Source organism: Rhinatrema bivittatum, chromosome 8 (genome assembly GCF_901001135.1).
Source record: "Rhinatrema bivittatum chromosome 8, aRhiBiv1.1, whole genome shotgun sequence".
NCBI classification, from domain to species: Eukaryota; Metazoa; Chordata; class Amphibia; order Gymnophiona; family Rhinatrematidae; genus Rhinatrema; species Rhinatrema bivittatum.
Window position 1 is genome coordinate 13,856,359 of NC_042622.1, and position 24,304 is coordinate 13,880,662.

The 24,304-nt window shown below is 47.6% G+C and overlaps 1 protein-coding gene across 3 annotated transcripts in view; it reads left to right on the forward strand.

Moving 5' to 3' along the window:
- LAMA5 (laminin subunit alpha 5) overlaps positions 1–23,754 on the forward strand; it is a 241,584-nt gene extending 217,830 nt beyond the window's left edge. For all 3 annotated transcript variants that reach the window (XM_029611751.1, XM_029611752.1, XM_029611753.1), the window contains 15 exons: positions 49–180; positions 567–727; positions 1,840–1,972; positions 6,564–6,707; positions 7,131–7,261; positions 8,035–8,199; positions 8,575–8,704; positions 9,031–9,170; positions 10,700–10,889; positions 10,999–11,151; positions 11,382–11,541; positions 12,558–12,688; positions 13,297–13,390; positions 15,074–15,193; positions 22,212–23,754. In XM_029611751.1, the coding sequence (XP_029467611.1) occupies positions 49–180; positions 567–727; positions 1,840–1,972; positions 6,564–6,707; positions 7,131–7,261; positions 8,035–8,199; positions 8,575–8,704; positions 9,031–9,170; positions 10,700–10,889; positions 10,999–11,151; positions 11,382–11,541; positions 12,558–12,688; positions 13,297–13,390; positions 15,074–15,193; positions 22,212–22,375 (2,148 nt within the window). In that variant the 3' untranslated portion in view covers positions 22,376–23,754. The remainder of the gene's footprint in view (positions 1–48; positions 181–566; positions 728–1,839; positions 1,973–6,563; positions 6,708–7,130; positions 7,262–8,034; positions 8,200–8,574; positions 8,705–9,030; positions 9,171–10,699; positions 10,890–10,998; positions 11,152–11,381; positions 11,542–12,557; positions 12,689–13,296; positions 13,391–15,073; positions 15,194–22,211) is intronic.
- The last annotated feature ends 550 nt before the right edge of the window (positions 23,755–24,304 follow it).

Sequence of the window (24,304 nt, forward strand, 5' to 3'; positions counted from 1 at the left end):
GTGTTTTGTTGGAGAGACTCAAAACGCATTTTGTGTTTCCCCCTTCAGGGCCAGTTCCTCTGCTTGGCAGTCCAGGATGGAAAGCTGGTTGTGTATTATGATTTTGATGAGGGAATCCAGATGGCAAAATCAGCAGGTGACTCTGCCAGCCTGGCAGTCAGCAGCGCTGCACACAAAGTGGTGAGAAGCACGGCTGGAGGGATCTTTCCCACTTCCCAGCTCTTCAGCTGGAACATTACTTCACACCTGGCATTCCAGTGGGAACGTTTTCTGCTACACGTGGAGTGCCAGATCCCATGGCTTCATAACCTGCCGTATTTACATTTCTTCCCTTTAACTTTCGCCCCCATGTAACAGCATCCCAGAGGGCCGCCCTGGCCACGCACGTCCCCGGAGGCTCGGCGTGAATGGCCGCCTGCACGCTGTCTAATGGGCCGGTGTCGGGTGATGGCATTTCTTCCACAAGGGAAGACAGAGAATTGATCCATTCAAGCTGCAGAATCACAAAGGGCATTTAAAAAAGTTTTTTTTAGTTCTGTGTTTTGTTTTGTTTTGTTTTATTTTAGATTCAAATAATTCTCCTCAGTATTTCGGGTAAGAAACGTTTCTTTATACGCCTGGAGCGAATGACCATGTTCACAGTGGACCATGACGCTGGCAATTTTAAGCTGGACTCGGCCACGTCTTATTACCTGGGAGGTGCACCAGAGTCCAGGCTTCCCAGCAGGTAAGCCCTGAACCGGATCTGGCGATAGCTGGAGAAATCCTGGTCTGCAAAAATAGGGGCGGTGCATTTACTTCAAGCCCCTCCTCTTGCTCTAATACCTTCTAATGAAGACCCCTACATGAATCTGTCCAATGTTTCTTCCTGAGTATTTATAAATGAGCACTTCTGAATGAACGGAGCTGGAACGAGAAGTGACCAGTGCCTTCCCCTCACCTTGACAAAAAGTCAGGTGGCCTTTGCTTTGCCAGTGTGCACCAGACTTTTTCTGGATTTTTTTGTAGCCCCCGTGTCAGTGGTGGAGGTTGGCAGGTTGTCCTTCTGCCGTTCCATGCTGATACCCTGTCAGTGAATAAGTTACAGGAGAGCCAGTGCACGCACTGTTCCTGAACACGAGGCATGTGCGGAGCACCGTGCACTTCACTGCGTATCCTGGGTCAGCTCATAAGAGAAGGGGGTGTGATTTCAGCCTGCTCCCCAGCTCACCTCAGAGATGCCGATCTCACTGTGCTTCTTTTCCTTTTCTTGGACGGACCAGGTCTGAAGTGCCTGGGGAGAGCCATGGGGTGGGGGAGAAGCTAGGGGGTTCCCGAGAACAGAATATCTCGCCACAAGCAGTGCTGCTAAAAACGGAACTGAAAAGCACCATGGAGGGGAATTTTCAAAGGCATTCCCACTGGTGGAACTTGTGCTCGCGCAGGTCCTGTGTGCACGTAACTTCACCCTTCCCCAGCTCTGCTCCCGGTTGGCGTTCCCAGAGGACGGAGCTGGGAAGGGGTTTGGACTTTTAGATTAGCAGGCGGAATTGCGCACAGGTTCATTTCGCTGGGATTATTTTCGAGGTGAACGTATGCATGCACGTTTGCTTTGAAAGCTGGCAGCGGCGGATTCCTGATGAAGAACCGGCCCGGGGATTCGCCGCCCAGGCCGGCTCAGGTCTCTGTCACGGCCGAGCTCGGCAGATCACGTGACTAGAGCGACCGGCCCACCGGGGGGATGCCTGATCCCCCGATAGGCCAATCCGCCCCCTGAAAGCTGGTGTAATGTGTGCATTTATTTGCCAACTCTCTTATGTGGGCTGCCACAAAATGTCAAAGAGGCCATCTTTCTTTCAGCTTAAAGAAGATTTTTCCTCATGGAGCATCCGTCAGAGGCTGCATGAAGGGGCTGAAAGCTTTGGGGAAATACGTTGACCTGAAGCGTACAAACACCGCTGGAGTCAGTTACGGGTGCACTCTAGACCTGCTGGTACGTAGCCCCTCTAGCCCCCTAAGAGGCCAACCATGTGGACTACTATTTGTCTTTGTCTACAGTTTTCTAAATCCCTGGCAAAATGCAAGGCGTGAGTTGTGATAACAGAGGCCTCGGACAGTGCATGACGTTAGATTGAGGCTCCCTTTTTGAGTAGGAAAGCAGCAAGTTAAAAGTGAAATTGTCTTGTGTTTCAACACGTTAGGTCAGCAGACAACTTTGTGACAGCGCGTAGGAGGCTGTGATATCTGTTGAAAGACCAGCAAAAAAGACATCATAGTACACAACCTTTTTGAGGCAGCTCGGGCCTTTTCTTTGTGTGTCAGCTCGTGTACGAGATTATCTGTTTTGTTGGCACTTTAACAGGTATCACAGTCTATTAAGAATCCAGGAGCTGTTAAAGCGCTAAGCAGCCATGTGAATTAAAGATAATTCTTGCAAAGTTATCTGATCCATGGAATTTGGGTGAGTTCTGGGTACCCTGCTCCCATCTTCTCTCTAAAGCACTGCCGCAGGCCCATCGGGAAAGCGCTCCGGGAGCGCAGCAGAGAGCTGGCGCCCTGCCAAGCCAGTAAGCTGAGGTTCACATTCAGCCGCTGGCTCCACTAGTTAACCGGCTAACTCTGAATATCGGCTTTCCTCCCAAATATGCCCCAAACTTATCCAGCTAAATTCTAGCCGGATTCTACCGGATAAGTGCCCAAATCTAACTTCTAGCTTATTATCTAAATGTGTATTAAGATACAAAAGCACATGTGTTATACTCTAAAGCTGTTTCCACATGGCTATCTCTTGCGTATCAAGAGTCATGAGGCCGATATTCACAAAAAGCTGAGCACCTAAATTTAGGCCTCCAAATTAGGTTCCTAAATTTCAGCTGAAAATTCACATAATTTAGGAGTCTAAAACTTAGGCTCCCAAATTCAGGCCTATTATTTATTTGCCTAGATTTAGTCTCCTAAATTAGGTGCCTATTTCTGAAAATCAGTGCTAAGCCCCTAACTCCGCCCCCTTGACCACCCACTTTTCAGGATCCTCAATTTATAATCCTGATTAAATTAGGAGCCTAAATTTAGGCTCTCAGCCCTAGGAAGTTTTCAAAAGGGCCAATTTAGGAGCCCTTCCAAAAGTTAGAAGCTTTAATTCTTTGAAAATTGGCCCCAGGGTGTTTAATTTCCCAATTAAAATAAAAAGTTTTGCCTTTCTGTATCCAGTATGAAGGTGGCGTAAAAGGCTCAATTTTCAAAGGATTTAAGTTACTACATTTGAGAGCTAGGCTCCTAAATTGGCCCCTTTGAAAATCTACTAGGGCTTAGTGCCTAAATGTAGGCTCCTAGTTTCACAAGTCCCTAAATTTCCTAGGTTCTTGCTTGGTTCTGCTCATGTTTAACACACTGGTTCCAACAGACTTCAGCCATGTCCCCTTTAACAAGAGGAGCTCCTCAAGGCTCATCATTATCTGTTACACTCATTAATATTTGTAAATGATTGGCGGTCTGGCCTTCACTACCACAATAGATCCTGATGTTAATACCATCCTGGGGTATCTTTCTATCTATCTGGCTAACTCTTAATAGCTTGACCTTTAATATTTCTAAGACAGAAATTATAAGACTGAGCCCTTGTATAATATCAAATTTTCCATCTATAGCCTTCAGTTCCAAGGTTGTTTCTATCTCTGTTGCCAAAAACGTTAAGAACCTTACAATCATACTTAATTCTGGTCTTACTTTCAAGACCCAGATCAAGTCAGTGGTCCAGAGATCTTTCTTCAAATTGTGCATTTTGGGGAACGTCAAGCCTTATTTGGAGACGAAGGATTTTTAGAACAGTTTTACAGGCTTTGATTTTATCTCTCTTGGATGACTTCTTACTCATCTGTTAAGTCACTCCAAGTGGTGCAGAATTCTGAAGGGAACAACCCATTATGAGCATATCACGCCAGTCCTTCATGCACTCCACTGGCTACCTGTTGTTTCGAGGTTCCAGTTTAAGATTAGTATCCTAGTCCTTAGAGTTTGGAATGATGATGTAGCTTTGTACATCAGTTCACTTCTGAAGCTCTATTGTCCACATAGGGCCTTCCGATAAGAAGGGAAGTGTTTATTAGAAATTCCTTATCTGAGACTATCCAGATTAATGGAATTCAGTGAAAGGATGTTTGCTGCAATGGCTCCCACCTTTCTGAAGCAGCTGCCGGAAGTGCTTAGGAAAGAACAATGTGTTAAGAAGATAAGAAGTTGCCATACTGGGTCAGACCAAGGGTCCATCAAGCCCAGCATCCTGTTTCCAACAGTGGCCAATCCAGGCCATAAGAACCTGGCAAGTACCCAAACACTAAGTAGATCCCATGCTACTGATGCCAGTGATAGCAGAGGACATTCCCTAAGTCATCTTGATTAATAGCAGGTTTCTAGCGAGTAGCCAGATGGACTCAGTGTTAGAAATCTGTTAGACTTTCTGCTAGAAGTAGCAATCTGTTATAATTGACTCCTAAGAAGGAGGAGTCAGCAATCTGTTCTGAATCTGTTATGCTGATGGGAGAAGCAAGCAGATGGAAATCTGTACTAGTAGACTGTAGAATGGCAATCTGTAGTATTTGATATAGTTGTGGGTGGATCCCTGGGCCGGTGGCAGATGACCACGCCCTCGGGAGGATATCCCGAGAGGGACCACCGGCTAGGCTTGAGTATGGAGACAGACGCACATTAGTTCTTTTATTAAACAGGTATGAAGTCACCAGAGGTGGCAGTAGTGAGCTGATATGCCCGGCAGGGCTGTAGTCCCTCAGGTACTGGAACAGCGATCCAGGATGGCTGAGAATTGTTTGTAGTGGCGATATCTTCCAGGCAGTAGAGAATCTTCAGAGTATCCAGGAACATGGGCCTTCAAGGAGCGAGTACCGGTTCCTATCTGTAATCTGAAAGGTAAAGAGAGTGCAAGGCCCCCGAGGAGCGGGTACCTCTGGTAAGTCCGAGGAGGCAGAGTAGCTTGGGTAGCGTAGCCAAAGCAATCCCCTTGCTAACTCCATTCGATAGTGAAAATAGAGACCTTAGTGTAGACAGATGGACGCAGCTTCCCGCCCATGGCTGCCCAAGAACAGTGCCAAGGATTCGCCTGTAGAATGGATAGAGATTACGGGTAAGCCATCATCCAGTCCCTAGACCAAGGCATCTATAGTTTTACCGGGGTTCGGTGTTTATGACTGGTTGAGTACAGTTTCGGTTATCCGTTTTTAATATTTTAATCATATTTTAAATTGTTTTTTCAATAGTATGTCCACAGTGGCTTTTGAAGAGAAATACTGAATGGCTGAGGTCACTGCAGGGGTGTTTCTAGGGTGACGTCAGCGTTGAAAGCTGACTCCGTCTCCATCTGCTGGCAGGGGAGCATAAACCCATTGGTCCTGAGTCCATCTGTCTACACTAAGGAAAACAAAATTATCAGGTAAGTGATTTCTCCAATTCATCTCATCAAAAAGTTGCCAGAGCTGAAAATCCACGCGGTAACATTTCTATCAAAGAATAGCCTGAAGATCTCAGCCTCCTTAGATCTTTATTTTCACGTATGGAATAGCTCAGTTCTCCCCAGTCTCTGGAACCATTTGGCTTGAGTTAAAACTATTTGAGTGTTTTCAGTGAAATTTCTTTGCATGTTGAAGTCCTGTGTATTACTTATTGTTTTCTGTGTCAACATTTTTTAGTTTATTTGTTTGCTGGTTTTATGTTTATTTTATTATGAATGTGACCTTGTGAGCCACTTGGGAATGTGGAAATGTTGCTCTTGTTTGCCAGTTCCAAGCTATGTATCTGTTCCTATGTAATCCCATCCCTGGTACCTGTTTAATGTAATTTCAATCTTCAGTTCTGCTGTAAACCGATATGATGTAGCTACTAATATCGGTATAAAAAAGTGTTAAATAAATGTGGCATATAAATTCTTCTAATTAAAATAAAATAAATAAATAAATTTAGGAGCCTAAAAAGAGGGCAACTGAAGAGGCAGCGTTAGGGTGAGGAACAGATATAGGAGCTTAGCACTGATTTTCAGCACTAGGAACCTCAATCTAAGTAAATTAATAGTTTCCCTAAGTTTAGGATATTACGTTTCAGGAACCTAAATTTAGATGGATTTCCAGCCAGTAATTTAGGATCCTAGGTTTCACTGAAAACAGATGCCTAACTTAGGTTCCTAATTTTTGGGGTTCAGCCTCTAGAGTGGGGATTCCCAAACCTCTCCAGGTGACCCCCGTGGCCAGTCAGATTTCCGGGTCCTCCGCAGTGAAGGTGCACGAGATGTGAAGATCCAGTGTATGCAGGCAGGTCATGCATATTCACCGAGATGTGAAGATCCAGTGTATGCAGGCAGGTCATGCATATTCACCGAGATGTGAAGATCCAGTGTATGCAGGCAGGTCGTGCATATTCGCTGTGAATAGCCTGAAAACCTGACTAGTTGGGAGGGTCCCCAGGACAGCTTTGGGTGCCCCCCTGTAATCTTTCATTAGCAGCCTGAGTAATTACTGATTTCTACGCCCTCTGAAGCACACTGTGGCAAAACGTTTCTTTTATTACTGTTATTTTTTCAGATTGCGCGCTCAGTTATGTTCCATGGTCACGGCTTCCTTACGATGTCTCTCAAGAGCGTCCCCAGCCTTCAGGAGAACTTTTACACGGGCTTTGGCTTCAGAACCAGCCAGAACAACGGGCTGCTGTATCACCGTACTACCGAGGTGCGGGATCTCCCGTGTGATTGCATTTCTTTGTTTCCGCTCATTTGGGGATGAGCTGTCGATGAGCTTTGTCAAGCTTTGTGCTGCGTTTCCTCACTTCTGGAAGGGATGCGTGAGCTCTTTCTGCTGGGTGTGTTGACCTGTCTCTCATCACAGCTGAAGCTTTCAGAACCAAAACCAAAATGGCCACTAAATGTATTCAGGCAGCCCAGAGAGGGATTGTTCCAGGCCTCGTGAGGGTGAATCGTCAGAGAGTCCTCCCCTTTGTCGATTTCCATCACGCCTCAGTTGTTTTCTTTCAAAGATGTTGGGCACCTTTTAGGACTGCTTGGAAGAATCGTGGTCACACCCGCCAGGAAACAGAGCTCTGGAATTACTGGACACTACACAGAGCGATACTAAATATGTTTTTTGCTGATGTAGGAAGGAACGTGTCAGGTGTCCATCAGGAATGGAAGAATAGCTGTGAAAATCCTGAAAACTGAGCTGTCATCAAAGGACCCTTACGCTGACGACGTCAGTCACTATGTGGCCATCTACAGCAATGAGAGAGAGTAAGTCCCTGCTTTCTTCTGCTCAGAAGCAGAAGGGAAAATAACTATAACTTAAGTAATTTGTCCACGATCTGTCGCATTGCTTCCGTAGAAAGGCTGGTAGAACCCCCTGGGCAGCAGTCGTCACACCAGCTTAGAGTAAATCCCCGTCCTAGCTCTGTGCTTCCCTGCCTTGTGCCGTACGCCTCTGCTCAGATCCTGCTCTAGGTTTCCCGGTTCCCCACCATAGGCTCCATTTTCCTCTGCTCTGCTAAGGACTAAATAGATTGTGTGTTGCCGGTTTACCCAAGCTTTAATGTATGAACAATGAGCTGATGCCTCTGTGCTGTGAAATTCTCCTTCTTGAGCAAACCACTGGGGGTGGCAACAAGAGTGCCCAATGCATAGCCAGCATGGCTCTCTGCTTCAACTGCAGGGGGGAATGAAGAAAGGTGGATCTATATTCCGGCAACAATCAACAAGAACTGAATTACATAGTCTGGATAAACAGATAAGCATGGGTGTAGCTTGTTTATTGCGGTGGTTACTACCCCTAACTAATTAAGCTATTTCACTTAGATGCAGCTCCAACACTGCTCTCTACATTAATGGCAGGGGTGGAAGGGAAATAGAATAAAAAAGGTTACTAAGAGCCAAGAGAAACATAAGTTTGTGAGAGAAAAAAAAAGTGCAAAAGCTTGCTGGGCAGACTGGATGGGCCGTTTGGTCTTCTTCTGCCGTCATTTCTATGTTTTGCCAGAACGTAACCCGCATTTCACCTCTGTTGGTTCCAGAGTGCAGCTTTACGTAGACGACCAGCTTCAAGCGAGACAGGCAGCCAGCAGAAAGCGAAGACACAGACGTCAGGATGACCTGAGCCTCATTACTCTGGGGGGCTTCCCAGAGCCAGGGGCCATAGCCAGTTTATCAGGGTGCATTAGTAACGTCTTTGTAAGGAGGTAAATGGGAGCTCTTTCTGTTCCAGACCCTGTTGGATGTGCTTTGGCGTGTCCTGCACCTACGGCCATACCGGGAACCTTCTGTGACGGAGGGCGGTTAAACAGGATGACGGGCAGCAGAGTCCCCCCTCCAGCTCACGTTCTTCAGACGTGGCTTTAACTCATCGGCAGTGGCCCATTTTATGGGCTTTGGGCTTTACCCCTGTGAGAACCTGCCTTGCTCTGTGCTTTTGCTGGTTTTGTGCTGCCTGAATCCCTCTGTTTTGGGAATTAGCGAGCGCCGCTGGAGTCCTTTCTCATGAAATAACATCGGTGGTGTATGTCCTGGGCATCACCTTGGGATCTGATTTTTTTTTTTTCTTTCTCTCCGCGTAGGAAAGCAGAAGCCCAGACGGTTGTGGACCTGCAGCAGAATACACAGAGCGCCAACGTCACCATGAGCTGCCAGAGCAGTGAGCAGCCACAGCGGATCCGAGTTCAGGAGAAGACCGAACGCACATCAAAAGTAATAGAAGTGGACGGTGAAGAAGGGGGCACCACAGTGCAAATGCTAAGACGCGGGCTGGCCCCCGTTACAGGAGGCGTGAGGCAGCAGCTCAGCATTCTGCTGTAAAACTCAGTGCCCAGTAAGCTGAGCCGCCCCCCTCAGTCGGGGGCCATGTCGGACGCTGGGGGAGGGAGTGGTGTAGCAGGGAGGGGAAGGATTTTCTGAGGAAGGTAACTCCTCCCACCGCTGCCGTCTGGATGGCTCTGAATTCCTTTCCTGTGTTGCTTCTTGAACCTGGGCTGGATCTGCAGTCACCTTTCCTTCTTTGTCTGCCCTACCTACAGGCTCGAAAGGGTCGCAGGCAGTCCCGGGACAAGTCCTGCCACGTAGGAAAGCACCCCAAGGCCATCCAAGGGGCATTCCAGTTTGGAGGGTCCCCCGCAAGCCACCTGCAGTTTGGGATCCCAGCGTCCTTCCAGGAGAGGTGAGGGTCATGCTGCGGCCGAACCTCGGCTCGGTTTGGTGCTGCCTTTTACCAGCTAATGCTAAAAAAAAATAAGAAGGGGTGTTTTGAAGGCGCTTAGAACGTTTCCTGTATTCTCCCGCGCTCTCTCAGCTGCAGTGAAAGGGTAACAGAAGGACTGGCACGGCTCACTGCAGGGCTAGGGCACTGCGCTGACTTCCAGCCATTTATAATAATTTAGAGAACGCCACGAGAAGTGCATTAAGGTTGCAAGGCTCTAATGAGCTTGGAATGTCAATGTGTTGATTTATTTGATTTATAGTCCACCTTTCAGGCACTTCGGAGGCCTTACTAGACTCAGGTGCTGCAGGGGTTTCCCTGTCCCCACAGGGCTTACAGGGGAGGTGAAGTGACTTGCCCACAGTCACAAATCTGAGTTTGAGGAAGAGAGGCAAGGGGTATAGATAGGTGAGATTGAAACATTAGAAGCCGATATTCAGAAAATGCCGAGCAGCTCAGTTTAGACGCTGGTTTTCAGCCCATCTTGGGCGCCCACATTTTGGGGTAAAAATTGGCACCTAACTTTAACTTTAGGCTCCTGAATTTAGGATGGCTATTGAATCATCCAATCTTGGGCCCCTAAGTTAGGGGAGTGGTGCTGACAACCAGTGCTGAGCCCTGCCCACTGTTTAGGTAACTAAATTTAGGGGCTCAGCAGGGAAGAATTTGTTTTTTTTAGAAAGATCTAGGCAGCTAACTCCTAAAATTAAGTCCCTGGCTCCTTTGAATATCGGCCTCTCTGTTTCTAAAAATGAACACAGACAAATCCCTGCACTTCTTCCCCTAAGTAATGTTGAAATAGGTTTCTGCAGAAATCCATTTAAATTCCAGTGAAGCTTGTGTGACTTCTCCAAACACTCCCAGCTGATCTCTTGCCTTGGAGTAACACATTTCAGACAAGCTTTTATGGTGTCGGGATCATCACACCAGCAGGGGCCTCGTGTCCAGTTCAGCCAAGGGAAGATGCTCCTTTTCAGGATAAAAGGATGAAAGCCATTTACCCTGATGGAGATGGCTCTCTGGCTAGCTAGAAGCGTGCAGGGCCTTCCATGGCGTTTCTGCAGCCAGGTTTAGGCTGGGTCCCCCATCCGCTGCATGCACCACCAGGAGATGCAAAGTACCAGGCCATTTTACCTCACATGTTGTGGCTGTTAATATTCTGAAAGGAACAACTTGGGTAGTTTTCCTTTGAAAATTTGCTGCAGAGTTTGTGGGCTAAAAGTGCCCCCACGTAGACTGCAAAAAGACATCCAAAACTGCCCCTTCCCCCTCGTCGCCCCGCTGTTAGTTCAGTGATCGAGTTCCTGCTGTAGATCCGTAGGTTGAAATCCAGAGGGTCCCCAGTCCTTCCAGAGGTCCCTTCCCAGACCTTCAGGGAGCGCCGAGCTCTTTCAAAGAGAGGCTGGCTTAGTCTGGCTGCCAGAGCGTCAGCATCTTTGTCGGGATACGAGACGAATCCTTCTCAAGTGAACCGCAGTCTCTTTCTTCAGGTCTCGTTTTTCCATGGATGTGCGTCTGAATTCGTCCAACGGCTTGCTCTTCTATGTGGCCAGCGAGCAAGAGACTTCCTACATGGCCCTCTTCGTCACCAGTGGCCGGTTTGTTCTCCTGGTGGACAGCCAAGGGGATAAAGTGCAAGTCAGAAGCAAAGACAGGTGGAACGATGGATGGTGGCACTCGGTGAGTGAAGCGAGAAGGCCAGCCTCTTGATTAGTGCATCAGGGAGAGGGAGAATGGAAAGTGTGACCGAGTTTTCAATGGTAAACAACGTATTGCCGTTCATTTTTAGGTCTTCTTCAGCAGAGAAAGGGATAAGATACACCTGGTCGTAGACGGTCTAAGAGCGCAAAGTAAAACGATGACTTTCACAAGGAACTTTACTGCGCAGAGTCCCTTTTATGTAGGGGGAGTCCCTGCAGGAATAGCAAAGGCTCGTGTTCCGGTAAGGAGAGAGAGAGGGGCATGCCGGCATGAAACATGCTTCCCGCCACCTGACACTATAACCTTACGGTGACTCCATAGCCCCCGTGAAGTGACGGATGTTGGGGGAGGGCTTTCAGAGGTGGAGAAGGGTGTCCTTGAAAGGTTAAGGGTTGCATGCTGGGAAAAAGTACAGCCGCAGGGGTTCACGGTAACAAAAAAAAAAAAAAAAGCACTCTCTTTCTTTTCCAGGAAGCTTCTAGAAGCAGCTTTAATGTCTGCATGAAAAAGCTGCAGATTAATGGACAGCCCCTGAATTCCCCAGACCGCGTCTTTGGAGTCACCCCTTGCTACGAGGGAGTGCTACAGGATGGGGTCTACTTTGCTGCTGATGGAGGATATCTGATGTTAGGTACAGCACTGGATTTCCTTGCAAAATATCTATGTCAAGAGTAGAAGGCTCTTTGTTTCAATCTTGTTTACTCTTCGGAAACAGTTAATATTCTGATTTGTGGTTAGAGAGGATTAAATATATTCACTAGCTGAAACCCCCTGCCTTCCTTCCCTGTCGCATCCCAGCTCTCTCTTCCATCCTCCTCAGCCCTACCTCACTCTCCTTAGCTTGTCCTCAATCCATGCCAAACACACCGTGATCCCCCTCCCCAGTTCCACTGCAGCGCACCCTAACCTCCTGGCCTGAGCACATCCTGTCCCCCTGCCAGCACTCTTTCTCACATCTCACTCTACTATTTATACCACTGTAAGAGGGGGCACTTTTAACGCGGACTGGGCTTTGGTGTGTGTGGGGGGGTTACATACACAGTAGGAGGTACGAACAGCACAGTACACATCACTGAAGATTTTCTGTCATTTCAACTGATGAAAGGCACAAGAGGAGCTGATTTGTACAACAAGCTAGGTAGAGAGTGCAACAAGCTAGGTAGAGAGTGCATTGTACGAATCAACTCCTCTTGTACCTTTCATCAGTTGAAATGATTTGTACTGTGGTGTTCATATCTCCTATTGTATATGTAACCCCACCCCCCCTACAGTGGTATAAATAGTAGAGTGACATGTTGTACTCACTCTACAGAGATGCTCTCTCTCTCTCAAATTACCAATTAGTCCACCTGTTCTGCCAGTCCTTCTCCAGTGCGTATTTTCCACTTTTAAAAAAGGCGGAATGGGCGAGTAGATGCTGCTTATGCACGTATTTGCTATTTTTTACGCACGCAACGTTCAAAATTCACTTGTGTCCTAAATACCGGCGTGGGGCGGGAAGGAGGAACCTCCTTTCTGTAGAAGTAGTGACTGAGCGAGGGGCTTCTTGTACCAGGCGTACCTTGCACCCGAGTAGCGGCCATCAGGAAGCCCTCCCCATTGGCAGCCGGAAATTTGCTAAGTTGATTTACTTTTCTTTTGCTGTAGAAAATTCTGTTGCGATTGGAGACATTTTTCAACTGATGCTGGAAGTTCGCCCGCAGACCTCTTCTGGCTTGGTTTTCCATGTGGCTGGGAAAACAGGCCCCTACCTCACTGTGCACGCTGACAACCGAGAGGTAACCCCGTCCACCTTCACAGCCCAGAGGCTTTGTAAGGAAAGAGAAAAATAGAAAGAACACGCCCATTCTTTATTTCACCTCCAAACGTAGTTCCCACCAGATCAAAACCAAGAACTTTTTGTGTGTGTGTGGGGGGGATGAGGGCGGTCTCCTGCTCCTTTGAGGCTTCCAGCTGAATCGGAATTTGGGCTGGGATCTGGCACCAGGAGCCTTCGTTCACAGCAACCCAGGGTTTGTTTTTTTTCACTCCAGTGCCACCTCCCCTACCTAGCGACGATCCTCAGCTTTGGGACTAAGCACCGGGCATGGGCCTTAACTCTTGTCTGCCGGGTGTCCCCATTGCACAAGGATTATGACTTCCTTCCCCTGGCCCTACCCCCAGAGGTGGTGAGTGCTGCTTCTGCGGTGGAAGACAAGGCCAGGAGCACAGCACTGCTACCGAGCCAAGACCGCACCCCATAACGAATGCTTCCAGGCTAAACACAATTGCATTTCTGAGCAGGGTGTTCCTTAGCTCATTTGTGGTAGATTATCTAGAACTGAGGGGGGGGGTCTGCGGTTTCCAAACTTTGCTTCTAAGCTCTGACCTGCCTCTTTTCTCTTAGGTCACAGTGAATGTGAATATCGGGGCTGGGGAGTTCTCCACATCGGTGACCCTGCAGCAGTCACTGTGTGATGGCCAGTGGCATAGTATAGCAGGTAAGATAAGCTGATATTGCCTCTGTCTGCGCCTCTAGTGAGACCTCATTAGGCCTTCTGGGCCCAATACTGAAAGCAAGTTCAGCGTCAATAGCCAGCGTGAGAGTGGGCGGGCAGCAGGTGGCCGTACTTGGCCAGATAAGTTATGCGCATAAGTTTTATTCTTGCCAGCGAGCAGGTTTAACTTAGCTGAATATAATTTATCCGGCTAAGTAGCAGCTATTTATTTATTTTATTTATTTAAAAACTTTTCTGTACCGTCATTAAGTTAGGGACCATCATAACGGTTTACAATTAGGCACAAATAATAATCTTAGAAACTATAATAAAATCTATCATTTAACAGGTGCCAAGATTTTACGGTAACATAGCTCGTTTATAACTACTCATAATTGGAAGTTGTATCACAATATATCATGTCCATTCTTTATTATAACAGGTTTTAAAATTCTAAAATCGAGAGCAAACATGTTTAAAATAAAAATAGAGTATATATACCTGTGTAGATTGGGGTAGCTAGTACAGGGATATTCAGCGCTATAGCCAGGTAAGTCATATCCAGCTAAGTTACTTGCATGGCCATCTTTCAGTTTTGGGACCTCTGTGTACAATGCTGGAGCCCGCACCTACCGAAGGATATAAACCAAATAGAGTCGGTGTAGAGGGTCAACGGCCTTCATAATAAAGCATACAGGGACAAACTTAAACATGTACCCCCTGGAGGAAAGGAGAGAGACGTTTACACACCTCCAAGGCAGGCCTCTTTCAGCAGAAAGGAGGCTCTGAAATGAGGGTGAAAGGGGGTAGACTCAGGAATAACCCAAGGAAACATTTCTGTACAGAAAAGGGTGGTGGATGCATGGAGGTGGTGGAGATGACGTCAGTTTTAGACTTCCAGAAAGCATGAGACAAGCACAGGGGAATCTCTGAGGGAGAGGAAGGGACTATAAAGCTGAGCAGGAGAGGTGGATGGGCAGATGGAGTGAGCTGTATGGTCTTTACCTGCTGTCATTGGTCTATGTTTCTGTCTTGGAATCAATTGGGAGTTCATCCCCAGATTACTTTTTTATTTTGGGGAGAAGGAGGATGTTTATTAGGTATTGATACCGGTCTAGGATTATTTTCTCACCAATGATAGAATCCAAGGAAAGGTTTTTAAGGTTCTCGTCATTATCGGAAGTTGTTTACGCCTGATGGCGCCTTGGAATACTCGCCAGAAAACTCCTGCAGCAAAGAAACTGCAACCATCCCACTGACGCCCTGAGATGCCCTGTGCAATCTTCACTCAAAAACAAATATTAAAACCACTGCTTTAATTGCGTCATCTGGGCACTGCCAGCCATCCTGAACCTTTTCAATGACTGGTAGAAGGGCTCCGTTAGAGAAGAAACGTACCTGTGCACTTGGGCTGCCGGTCCATTCTGCTGGGTCCGTCCGGGAGTTCTGTGTGCCCTGATCTGATTTTATAAAGGTGCTTTATATACGTTTTTACATTCAGTTTGTATGAATGTATCATATGTAAGATAACGTTACAGGGGGGGTCACCTGCTGCTAAGAACTGTAGCCAACCATTTGCATTTTAGCTCAAACCAAAGGAAATAAAGCATGAAACACTTGGATTTGCTGAAGATTGAGGTCTGGCTATAAATGCCTGCTGAGTTTTATGAATTTCTGTTTTTAAAGTAATTAAAGGGAATAATATGATCCAGCTGGATGTGGACACACAGGGGAATCAGACCGTGGGACCGGGCCATAGTCACTCATCTAGGGCCAAAGCGACATTATACGTGGCAGGGACACCAGGTGAGTACTGCAAGCCAACTCTAGTGCCTCCTCTGTTTTCTCAGTTTGAAAGGTGGGAGATGGGAGCTCTGAGCAGAACAGATGAGCCAAGAGGTCATTCTCTGCCAACAACCACCGTATTACGCTGTTAAAATATTGCAAAACAAAAGCTTGATCTCCTAATGTTGCATATTATTGCATGATATATAACATGCCTTCAGGAGGTGACCTAGATTATTACCAGTTCCTTCTGCTAGTGACTGTCAGGAGTGAGTCCCATCACGCTCGTTCCTCAGGGGCCCTTACGTTTCAGAGACACGGATCTCGAACACAGGGATCATTTCAGCTTTGCCTGTTATACAGAGCCGTGCAAACCATTCCTTTCCAGCCTCTGCTCAGTTCAGTAATGCTGTTAGGTCAGGGACCACAGAGGGGAACCTGAGGGGTATGGACTCTAGAACTGATGGATCGCAGGCTAGAACTTTTCACAGACATTTGGATTTAGAATCTGAACGTAAGAAGGGCCATGCTGGGTCCGCTCAAAGATACGAATGTATTCTTCTGTTATTTCATTTTTACATCTTTGTTTTGTTTGTCCGTCACATTGATTAACAAGTGTAAGAAATTGTGATTAAGTAAATCAATTAAAACAATAAACTAAATGGCCACCAAGCCCAGCATCCTCCCTCTAAAAGTGGCCAGTTCAAGTCACAAGTACCTGGCAGATCGGTTTCTCTCCCAAAGATAAGCACTGGCTTTCCCAAGTCTATCCATCCCTTCCTATCTGAACACAGTACCAGATCCCTTAGCCACTCTCTAATCTCCTCCCGCTTAGACTATTGCAACCTGCTCCTCACAGGTCTCCCAGTGATCCATCTCTCTCCCTGCAATCTGTCCTAAATTCAGCTGCACAACTTATCTTTCACCAAAGTCACTGCACCCATACCAGATCCCTTATCCACTCTCTCATCTCCTCCCGCTCAGAATATTGCATCCTGCTCCTCACAGGTCTCCCAGCGAGCCATCTCTCTCCCTGCAATCTGTCCTAAATTCAGCTGCATGACTTATCTTTCACCAAAGTCACTGCACCATACCAGAACCCTTTCCTCTCTCTCATCTCCTCCCGCATACACTATTACACCCTGCTCCTCACAGGTCTCTCAGCGAGCCATCTCTCTCCCTGCAATCTGTCCTAAATTCAGCTGCACGACTTATCTTTCACCAAAGTCACTGCACCCATACCAGAACCCTTTCCTCTCTCTCATCTCCTCCTCCTCTTAAACTATTACATCCTGCTCCTCACAGGTCTCCCAGTGATCCATCTCTCTCCACTGCAATCTGTCCTAAATTCAGCTGCACGACTTATCTTTCACCAAAGTCACTGCACCCATACCAGAACCCTTTCCTCTCTCTCATCTCCTCCTGCTTACACTATTACATCCTGCTCCTCACAGGTCTCCCAGTGATCCATCTCTCTCCCTGCAATCTGTCCTAAATTCAGCTGCATGACTTATCTTTCACCAAAGTCACTGCACCCATACCAGAACCCTTTCCTCTCTCTCATCTCCTCCTCTTACACTATTACATCCTGCTCCTCACAGGTCTCCCAGTGATCCATCTCTCTCCCTGCAATCTCTCCTAAATTCAGCTGCGTGACTTATCTTTCCTCAAAGTAACTACACCCATACCAGAACCCTTTCCTCTCTCTCATCTCCTCCTCTTACACTATTACATCCTGCTCCTCACAGGTCTCCCAGTGATCCATCTCTCTCCCTGCAATCTGTCCTAAATTCAGCTGCATGACTTATCTTTCACCAAAGTCACTGCACCCATACCAGAACCCTTTCCTCTCTCTCATCTCCTCCCTCTTACACTATTACACCCTGCTCCTCACAGGTCTCCCAGTGATCCATCTCTCTCCACTGCAATCTGTCCTAAATTCAGCTGCACGACTTATCTTTCACCAAAGTCACTGCACCCATACCAGAACCCTTTCCTCTCTCTCATCTCCTCCTGCTTACACTATTACATCCTGCTCCTCACAGGTCTCCCAGTGATCCATCTCTCTCCCTGCAATCTGTCCTAAATTCAGCTGCATGACTTATCTTTCCCCAAAGTCACTAAATCCATACCAGATCCCTTATCCACTCTCTCGTCTCCTCCCGCTCAGACTATTGCATCCTGCTCCTCACAGGTCTCCCAGTGATCCATCTCTCTCCCTGCAATCTGTCCTAAATTCAGCTGCATGACTTATCTTTCACCAAAGTCACTACACCCATACCAGAACCCTTTCCTCTCTCTCATCTCCTCCTGCTTACACTATTACATCCTGCTCCTCACAGGTCTCCCAGTGATCCATCTCTCTCCACTGCAATCTGTCCTAAATTCAGCTGCGTGACTTATCTTTCACCAAAGTCACTGCACCCATACCAGAACCCTTTCCTCTCTCTCATCTCCTCCTGCTTACACTATTACATCCTGCTCCTCACAGGTCTCCCAGTGATCCATCTCTCTCCCTGCAATCTGTCCTAAATTCAGCTGCACGACTTATCTTTCACCAAAGTCACTGCACCCATACCAGAACCCTTTCCTCTCTCTCATCTCCTCCTCTTACACTATTACATCCTGCTCCTCACAGGTCTCCCAGTGATCCATCTCTCTCCCTGCAATCTGTCCTAAATTCAGCTGCACGACTTATCTTTCACCAAAGTCACTGCACCCATACCAGAACCCTTTCCACTCTCTCATCTCCTCCTGCTTACACTATTACATCCTGCTCCTCACAGGTCTCCCAGTGATCCATCTCTCTCCCTGCAATCTGTCCTAAATTCAGCTGCACGACTTATCTTTCCCCAAAGTCACTAAATCCATACCAGATCCCTTATCCACTCTCTCCTCTCCCCCGCTTACACTATTACATCCTGCTCCTCACAGGTCTCCCAGTGATCCATCTCTCTCCCTGCAATCTGTCCTAAATTCAGCTGTGTGACTTATCTTTCACCAAAGTCACTGCACCCATACCAGAACCCTTTCCTCTCTCTCATCTCCTCCCTCTTACACTATTACATCCTGCTCCTCACAGGTCTCCCAGTGATCCATCTCTCTCCCTGCAATCTGTCCTAAATTCAGCTGCATGACTTATCTTTCACCAAAGTCACTGCACCCATACCAGAACCCTTTCCTCTCTCTCATCTCCTCCTCTTACACTATTACATCCTGCTCCTCACAGGTCTCCCAGTGATCCATCTCTCTCCACTGCAATCTGTCCTAAATTCAGCTGCACGACTTATCTTTCACCAAAGTCACTGCACCCATACCAGAACCCTTTCCTCTCTCTCATCTCCTCCTGCTTACACTATTACACCCTGCTCCTCACAGGTCTCCCAGTGATCCATCTCTCTCCCTGCAATCTGTCCTAAATTCAGCTGCATGACTTATCTTTCACCAAAGTCACTGCACCCATACCAGAACCCTTTCCTCTCTCTCATCTCCTCCTCTTACACTATTACATCCTGCTCCTCACAGGTCTCCCAGTGATCCATCTCTCTCCCTGCAATCTGTCCTAAATTCAGCTGCATGACTTATCTTTCCCCATAGTCACTAAATCCATACCAGATCCCTTATCCACTCTCTCATCTCCTCCCACTTAGACTATTGCATCCTGCTCCTCACAGGTCTCTCAGCGAGCCATCTCTCTCCCTGCAATCTGTCCTAAATTCAGCTGCATGACTTATCTTTCACCAAAGTCACTGCACCCATACCAGAACCCTTTCCTCTCTCTCATCTCCTCCTGCTTACACTATTACATCCTGCTCCTCACAGGTCTCCCAGTGATCCATCTCTCTCCCTGCAATCTGCCCTAAATTCAGCTGCATGACTTATCTTTCCCCAAAGTCACTGCACCCATACCGGATCCCTTATCCACTCTCTCCTCTCCCCCGCTTACACTATTACATCCTGCTCCTCACAGGTCTCCCAGTGATCCATCTCTCTCCCTGCAATCTGTCCTAAATTCAGCTGCATGACTTATCTTTCTGCACTCACATAACCACTCTTCTGAAGCCACTGCATTGGCTCCTTATCCGCTCTTGCATGCAGTTTAAGGTCCTCTTTCTCACCTGCAAATGCCTTCACTCTACAGCTCCTCAGTGCCTCTCCTCGTGCACTCTGCTCGTCAGATAAGTCACTCCTATCCGTGCCACTGTGTGCTTGGAACACTCTTCCTGAACTGGTGCGCCATGCTCCCTCTCTCACCGTGTTTAAATCCCCCTTTTGTGAAGCTGCTTTTACATCTTAGGCCTGATTATCTGCTTTTAGCCTCATTAACTAACTTTCTTTTCTCTTTTAACCATTGCCTTGCTTTCTGAAATACCCCAAGTCTCTTGTCCCGTATGTTTGTTATTAGATTGTAAGCTCTATTGAGCAGGGACTGTCTTTCTGTGTGTTTGTACAGCACTGCATATGTCATGTAACGCTATAGAAATGTTAAGTAATACTAGTAGGACCTGGCTAATAACTGTTTATACTCTTTTCCTTCACGACCTTGTCCAATCCTCTTATGCACCCCACTATAGTGGTTGCTTTGACCACGACTCCAGCAGCAGATTCCATAGCTTTATTGTATGTGGAGTGAAAAAATACTTCCTATGATATGTTTTAAACCTGCCGGCTGCTGGTTTCATGAAGTATTCTCTAGTCCTAGTGTTGTTTGAAAGTGTAAATAATCCTTCCTGTTCATACCCCAGATCAGTCCAGATAAGTAGGTTTTGCATCCCTACCAGCAGATGGAGGCAGAGAAGAAAACCTTTTCAGGCACTGCCACATAACCTGGAGTGCGCCACCTGCAGTCCCTCAGTATTTCTCTGTCTCCAGCAGATGGTAGAGGTGCAAACCTGCAGTCTGGAGTGAAAAGACCAAGGAGCTTAGGCAAGTCACTTTACCCTCCATTGCCTCAGGTACAAAACTTAGATTGTAAGCCCTCTGGGGATAGGGAAATACCTACCTGAATGTAAACCGATGTGATATCTCAGATCGAATGTCAGTATATAATAAATAAATAAATAAAATAAGAAGAAAAGAGTAGCCGGAGGGTTCGTGGAAGCTCCCAAGGCGTTAGGTTCCTTCAAGGGCTATCCCTCGGGTAGGCAGGGGGTTGGAGACCCCTCAGCATCCTGGGAGGGGTGACAGCCAGGGCTCCTGGTTCCCCCGCTCTCTCCAATGCCTTCTGTACCCCAGCGGGCAGCCAGACTGCAGGTTTGCACCTCTGCCATCTGCTGCAGCCAGAGAAATACTAAAGGACTGCAGGTGCCACTCTCGGTTCTGTAGCAGTGCCTCGGTGTGTGGTTCTCTGCCTCCATCTGCTGGTAGGGATGCAAACCCCACTTGTCTGGACTGAGCTGGGGTAGAACAGGAGCAAAAATTGGCAGGTAAGAACCCGTTTTCCTTTCCCTATTTACCCGTTCCACCCCAGTAATGATTTTATAAATCTCAATCTTACCCCCTCTCGGTCATCTGTTCTCCATAAGGCAGCTTTCCATTGCCTTTATCATTTTTGTCACCCTTCTCTGTACCTTTTCTATGTCTGCGCTCTCTTTTTTGAGATGGGGGTGACCAGAACCCCATACAATAGTTGAGGTGAGTGCGCACCAAGGATCTACACACAAAGGCATTATGATATTCTCAGCTTGTTCTCTCTTCCTTTCCATATAATTCCTAACATCCTATTTGCCGTCTTGACCGCCGCTGCACACTGAGTCAAAGATTTCAAGGTATTGTCCACAAAGACTCCAAGGTCCTTTCCTTGGCTGGTGACTCCTTATATGGAAGCAGGGATTTGCGTCCATTTAAAACGAATGGGCATCCAAAACAAAATTTCTATCCAGAAGAATTCCAAAGTGCAGTTTGTTTCCTGCAAAACGTTTATTCTTGACTCTGTCATTCTTAGCTCATAGTGCCAGCCTTCCGCCAATTTTACCTGTCCTGTCGATATAATTTGTAGGGTCCCCTTGCTTATCCTCCTTCCAGATTTAATTACTTGCATTTTGTAAATCCAAGCTCAAAACAAGTTACAATTCAGGTGCTGTAGTTTTTTTCCCTGCCCAAGAAGACTTTCAATCTAAATTATACCTGAGGCAATGAAAGGTGAAGTGTCTTGCCCAAGGTCATAAGAGCGTACCGGTGGCTGAAGCTGCATTTAAACCATGGCTTCCCTAGCTCTCAGTCTGCTGCTCTAACCACTGCACTATGGCTCCAGTCGGGGCCGGTGCAAGGGGATTTGGCGCCCTAGGCACCCTCAGCCTTGCCCCCCGGTCGTGCTGCCACCAGCCCGCCCCTGGTCACAGTCCCGACTCTAGGGGCAGGGACCACATGCCGCCACTTCCACAACCTCCCCCTCCAAAAAAAAAACCTCACAAAACTCCTGGTCCAGCAGCAAGTCCGGGAGCGATCTGCCGCTCCCGGGACCTCGGCTGCCACTAACCAAAATGGCGCCGGTGGCCTTTAGCTCCTACCATGTGACAGGGGCTACCAGTGCCATTGGTTGGCCCCTGTCACATGGTAGGAGCTAAAGGCCACCGGCGCCATTTTGGTTAGTGGCAGCCGAGGTCCCGGGAGCGGCAGATCGCTCCCGGGCCGTCCACTGGGCCACCAGGGCGTTGGGAGGGTGGCACCACGGGTGGAAAAGGGGGGGGGGGGGGAAGCAGGGTGAGGCGGGGGCTGGGCAGTATTTTGAAGGGGCACTTTTTGCCCTTTCAAAATTCTGCTGCCTGAAGTGGCCGTGAGCAGTGGCAGCGCCCCTAAGTCTTGGCGCCCAGGCACAGGCCTAGCTCGCCTAGTGGTTCCTCCGGCCCTGCCTCCAGTCCATATGATAGTGCCCCCTCCCACCAGAAACCTCCATGATTATTAACCAGAAGTGGTGACACCGAAATTAATGGGAACTTCTTGGGATTTCTTTCCTACCAGAAAGTTAGCAGCAAGTTTTCTTGTTTCCTCATTTTGTGATGCTCTCAATAGTAACTTTTGCTTTCTCGTTATATTATAGATACACTTTACACAGCTGCAGTTTTGCCAGCTTCTTCCTCGCCTCCTCACCCGTTTTATGTCGGATGCATAAGGAATCTCCTCATTGACCGGAACCCAATTGACATGTCGAGAACCGGAAGCGCTGGTGGCTTTGTTGGAGTTAACGGGTGCCCAGCATTGTAAAACGGTGCGGCACCGACAGATACACCGAGAAGAAGCTTCAGTCCTCAAACCATGCTGGTGCGCATCACAAACCTGGGGGCAGACGGAGTCTAAACATCTGCTGCGGGCGGTTAAGTTCTTACAAGGATATCGAAACCTAAAACGAGCGAACGCTGCGTCTCAGGAAACTATAGACAGTTTGGTCCCAAAATGAACTTTGTCCAGAACCACCTTCTTCAGGAAAATTCCCCGTCGCTGGCGTCACTTTTTCGGCGGCAGCAGCAGCATTCTGGCATTCCACTGGGCCTGTTTTTCCATTTAAATGGTAATGGTGCTCGATAAAAATACAGGGAACTGCACTCGGTACATTCCTGACCTAAAGCTGAAGGTAAAGCTCGTGGCCCTTGAAGCCCAGCAAGAGCCCAAGAGCACTGCTGCTTTGGAAGCGCCTGAAACCCGACAGAAGTAACTGGGACGTCGGGCGCACGGCAGTGGTAAGCACTCAAGGTGAGGCGTTCACAGCTGCCCTGACCTTCAGAGCCTACTGCTGATGGCTGGCAGCCAGCCCAGCTGTTGTGATGCCTGAAATGTCTTAGCCATTGGCTTTGGAGGTTGGTGAAGGTGATGACCGAATCCTACCCCCACCCCTGCTCTCCAGAGAATAAGATGTAACAGAAGAGGACTTTCCACTGAGGCTGAGTGCTTGCATTTTCTCCTGAGTATTTGTTTGCTTGTGGCTTGGGAATATTTGCACATTGAATGTAAGACAAAACACCGCCCCCCCCCCCCTCCCTCCCTCCCCCCGAAAAACTGCACCACCAAAGTGCTTGCTTTGACTGCACCCTGGCAGGCGTTAAAAGCTGGGGGGGGGGGGGGGGGGTGTTTATACACTGGAGCCAAATGCTGTGGCTGCTTGCTCCGTTATGGTCACGCAGTTTGGGTAAGGTTCATGTGAAATCTGATTTTGCCACTGTAGAAGGGATACACTGACGTGTATTTAAAGAAAAAAAGGATGATGGTTTCCAGAAAGACATTAAAAGGTGAAGTTTCTACCGTTCTGGTGTGGGCATTACCGTAAGACATTGGAAATTGTGCGCTCTAACTGCGGGAGTTCAGCCTCGGGGCAGACCTGCTGTACACGGAAGGGCGGAGAAACATTCACTTTTAGAAGTGGTTTTCTTTCTCCACCCCATATTTTGTTTTGTTGGGCTTTATTTTTCTTTACGTTTAAGAACCATGCAATAAGATTTTACAGCTTCCTAAGGGGATGGGGGGCTGTTGGTTTGAGGAACAAAGCGTTGTGACGATGACGTTGCTCTCCAAGATTTATCCATTTTTTATGCTAAAAAAAAAAAAAAAAAAGCAACAGCCAAGGAGCATTAAAGGAGTGGGGAGGAGAATTTTCCTGCCGCACAAACTGCAGAGTAATATAATGAACCGGGGCATTTAAATGCAACCCTACCGAGGGCCACATGACACCTTAAGAAAGGGTCAGAAAAGCCAGAGACACCAACCCAGATTACTTTTGGGTTGGAGGAGACCCTTGGGCATGGAATTTACGCTCCTGGCGCTAGGACACAAGTTAAAAAGTTCATGCCTGGAGGAAATTCCGCCCACAAAATCACAGATTTCTGCATGCTATGTTTATCAAAGTTAATACAACATAATCACCGCTGCACTCATTTAAATTTCAAAACCGGACAAGAGAATTAAGGTGGATTGCATTTTACAGTAAAGAAACCCAGAAACTGAAATGATGGGCTCAGCAGCCAAGCTCCATTAGTAACTGAAAATGTCACTGCTCGATCAGAGCCCTAGGACTGACCCGACTTCCACCTCCCTTCCCTTTGGAAGAAGGATGGAAACTGCACTGTGCCATTTTACCAAATATTGACCCAGAAAACCATCAGGCAGTACTTACAGTGCCACAAGTCAGCACCACAGCACAGC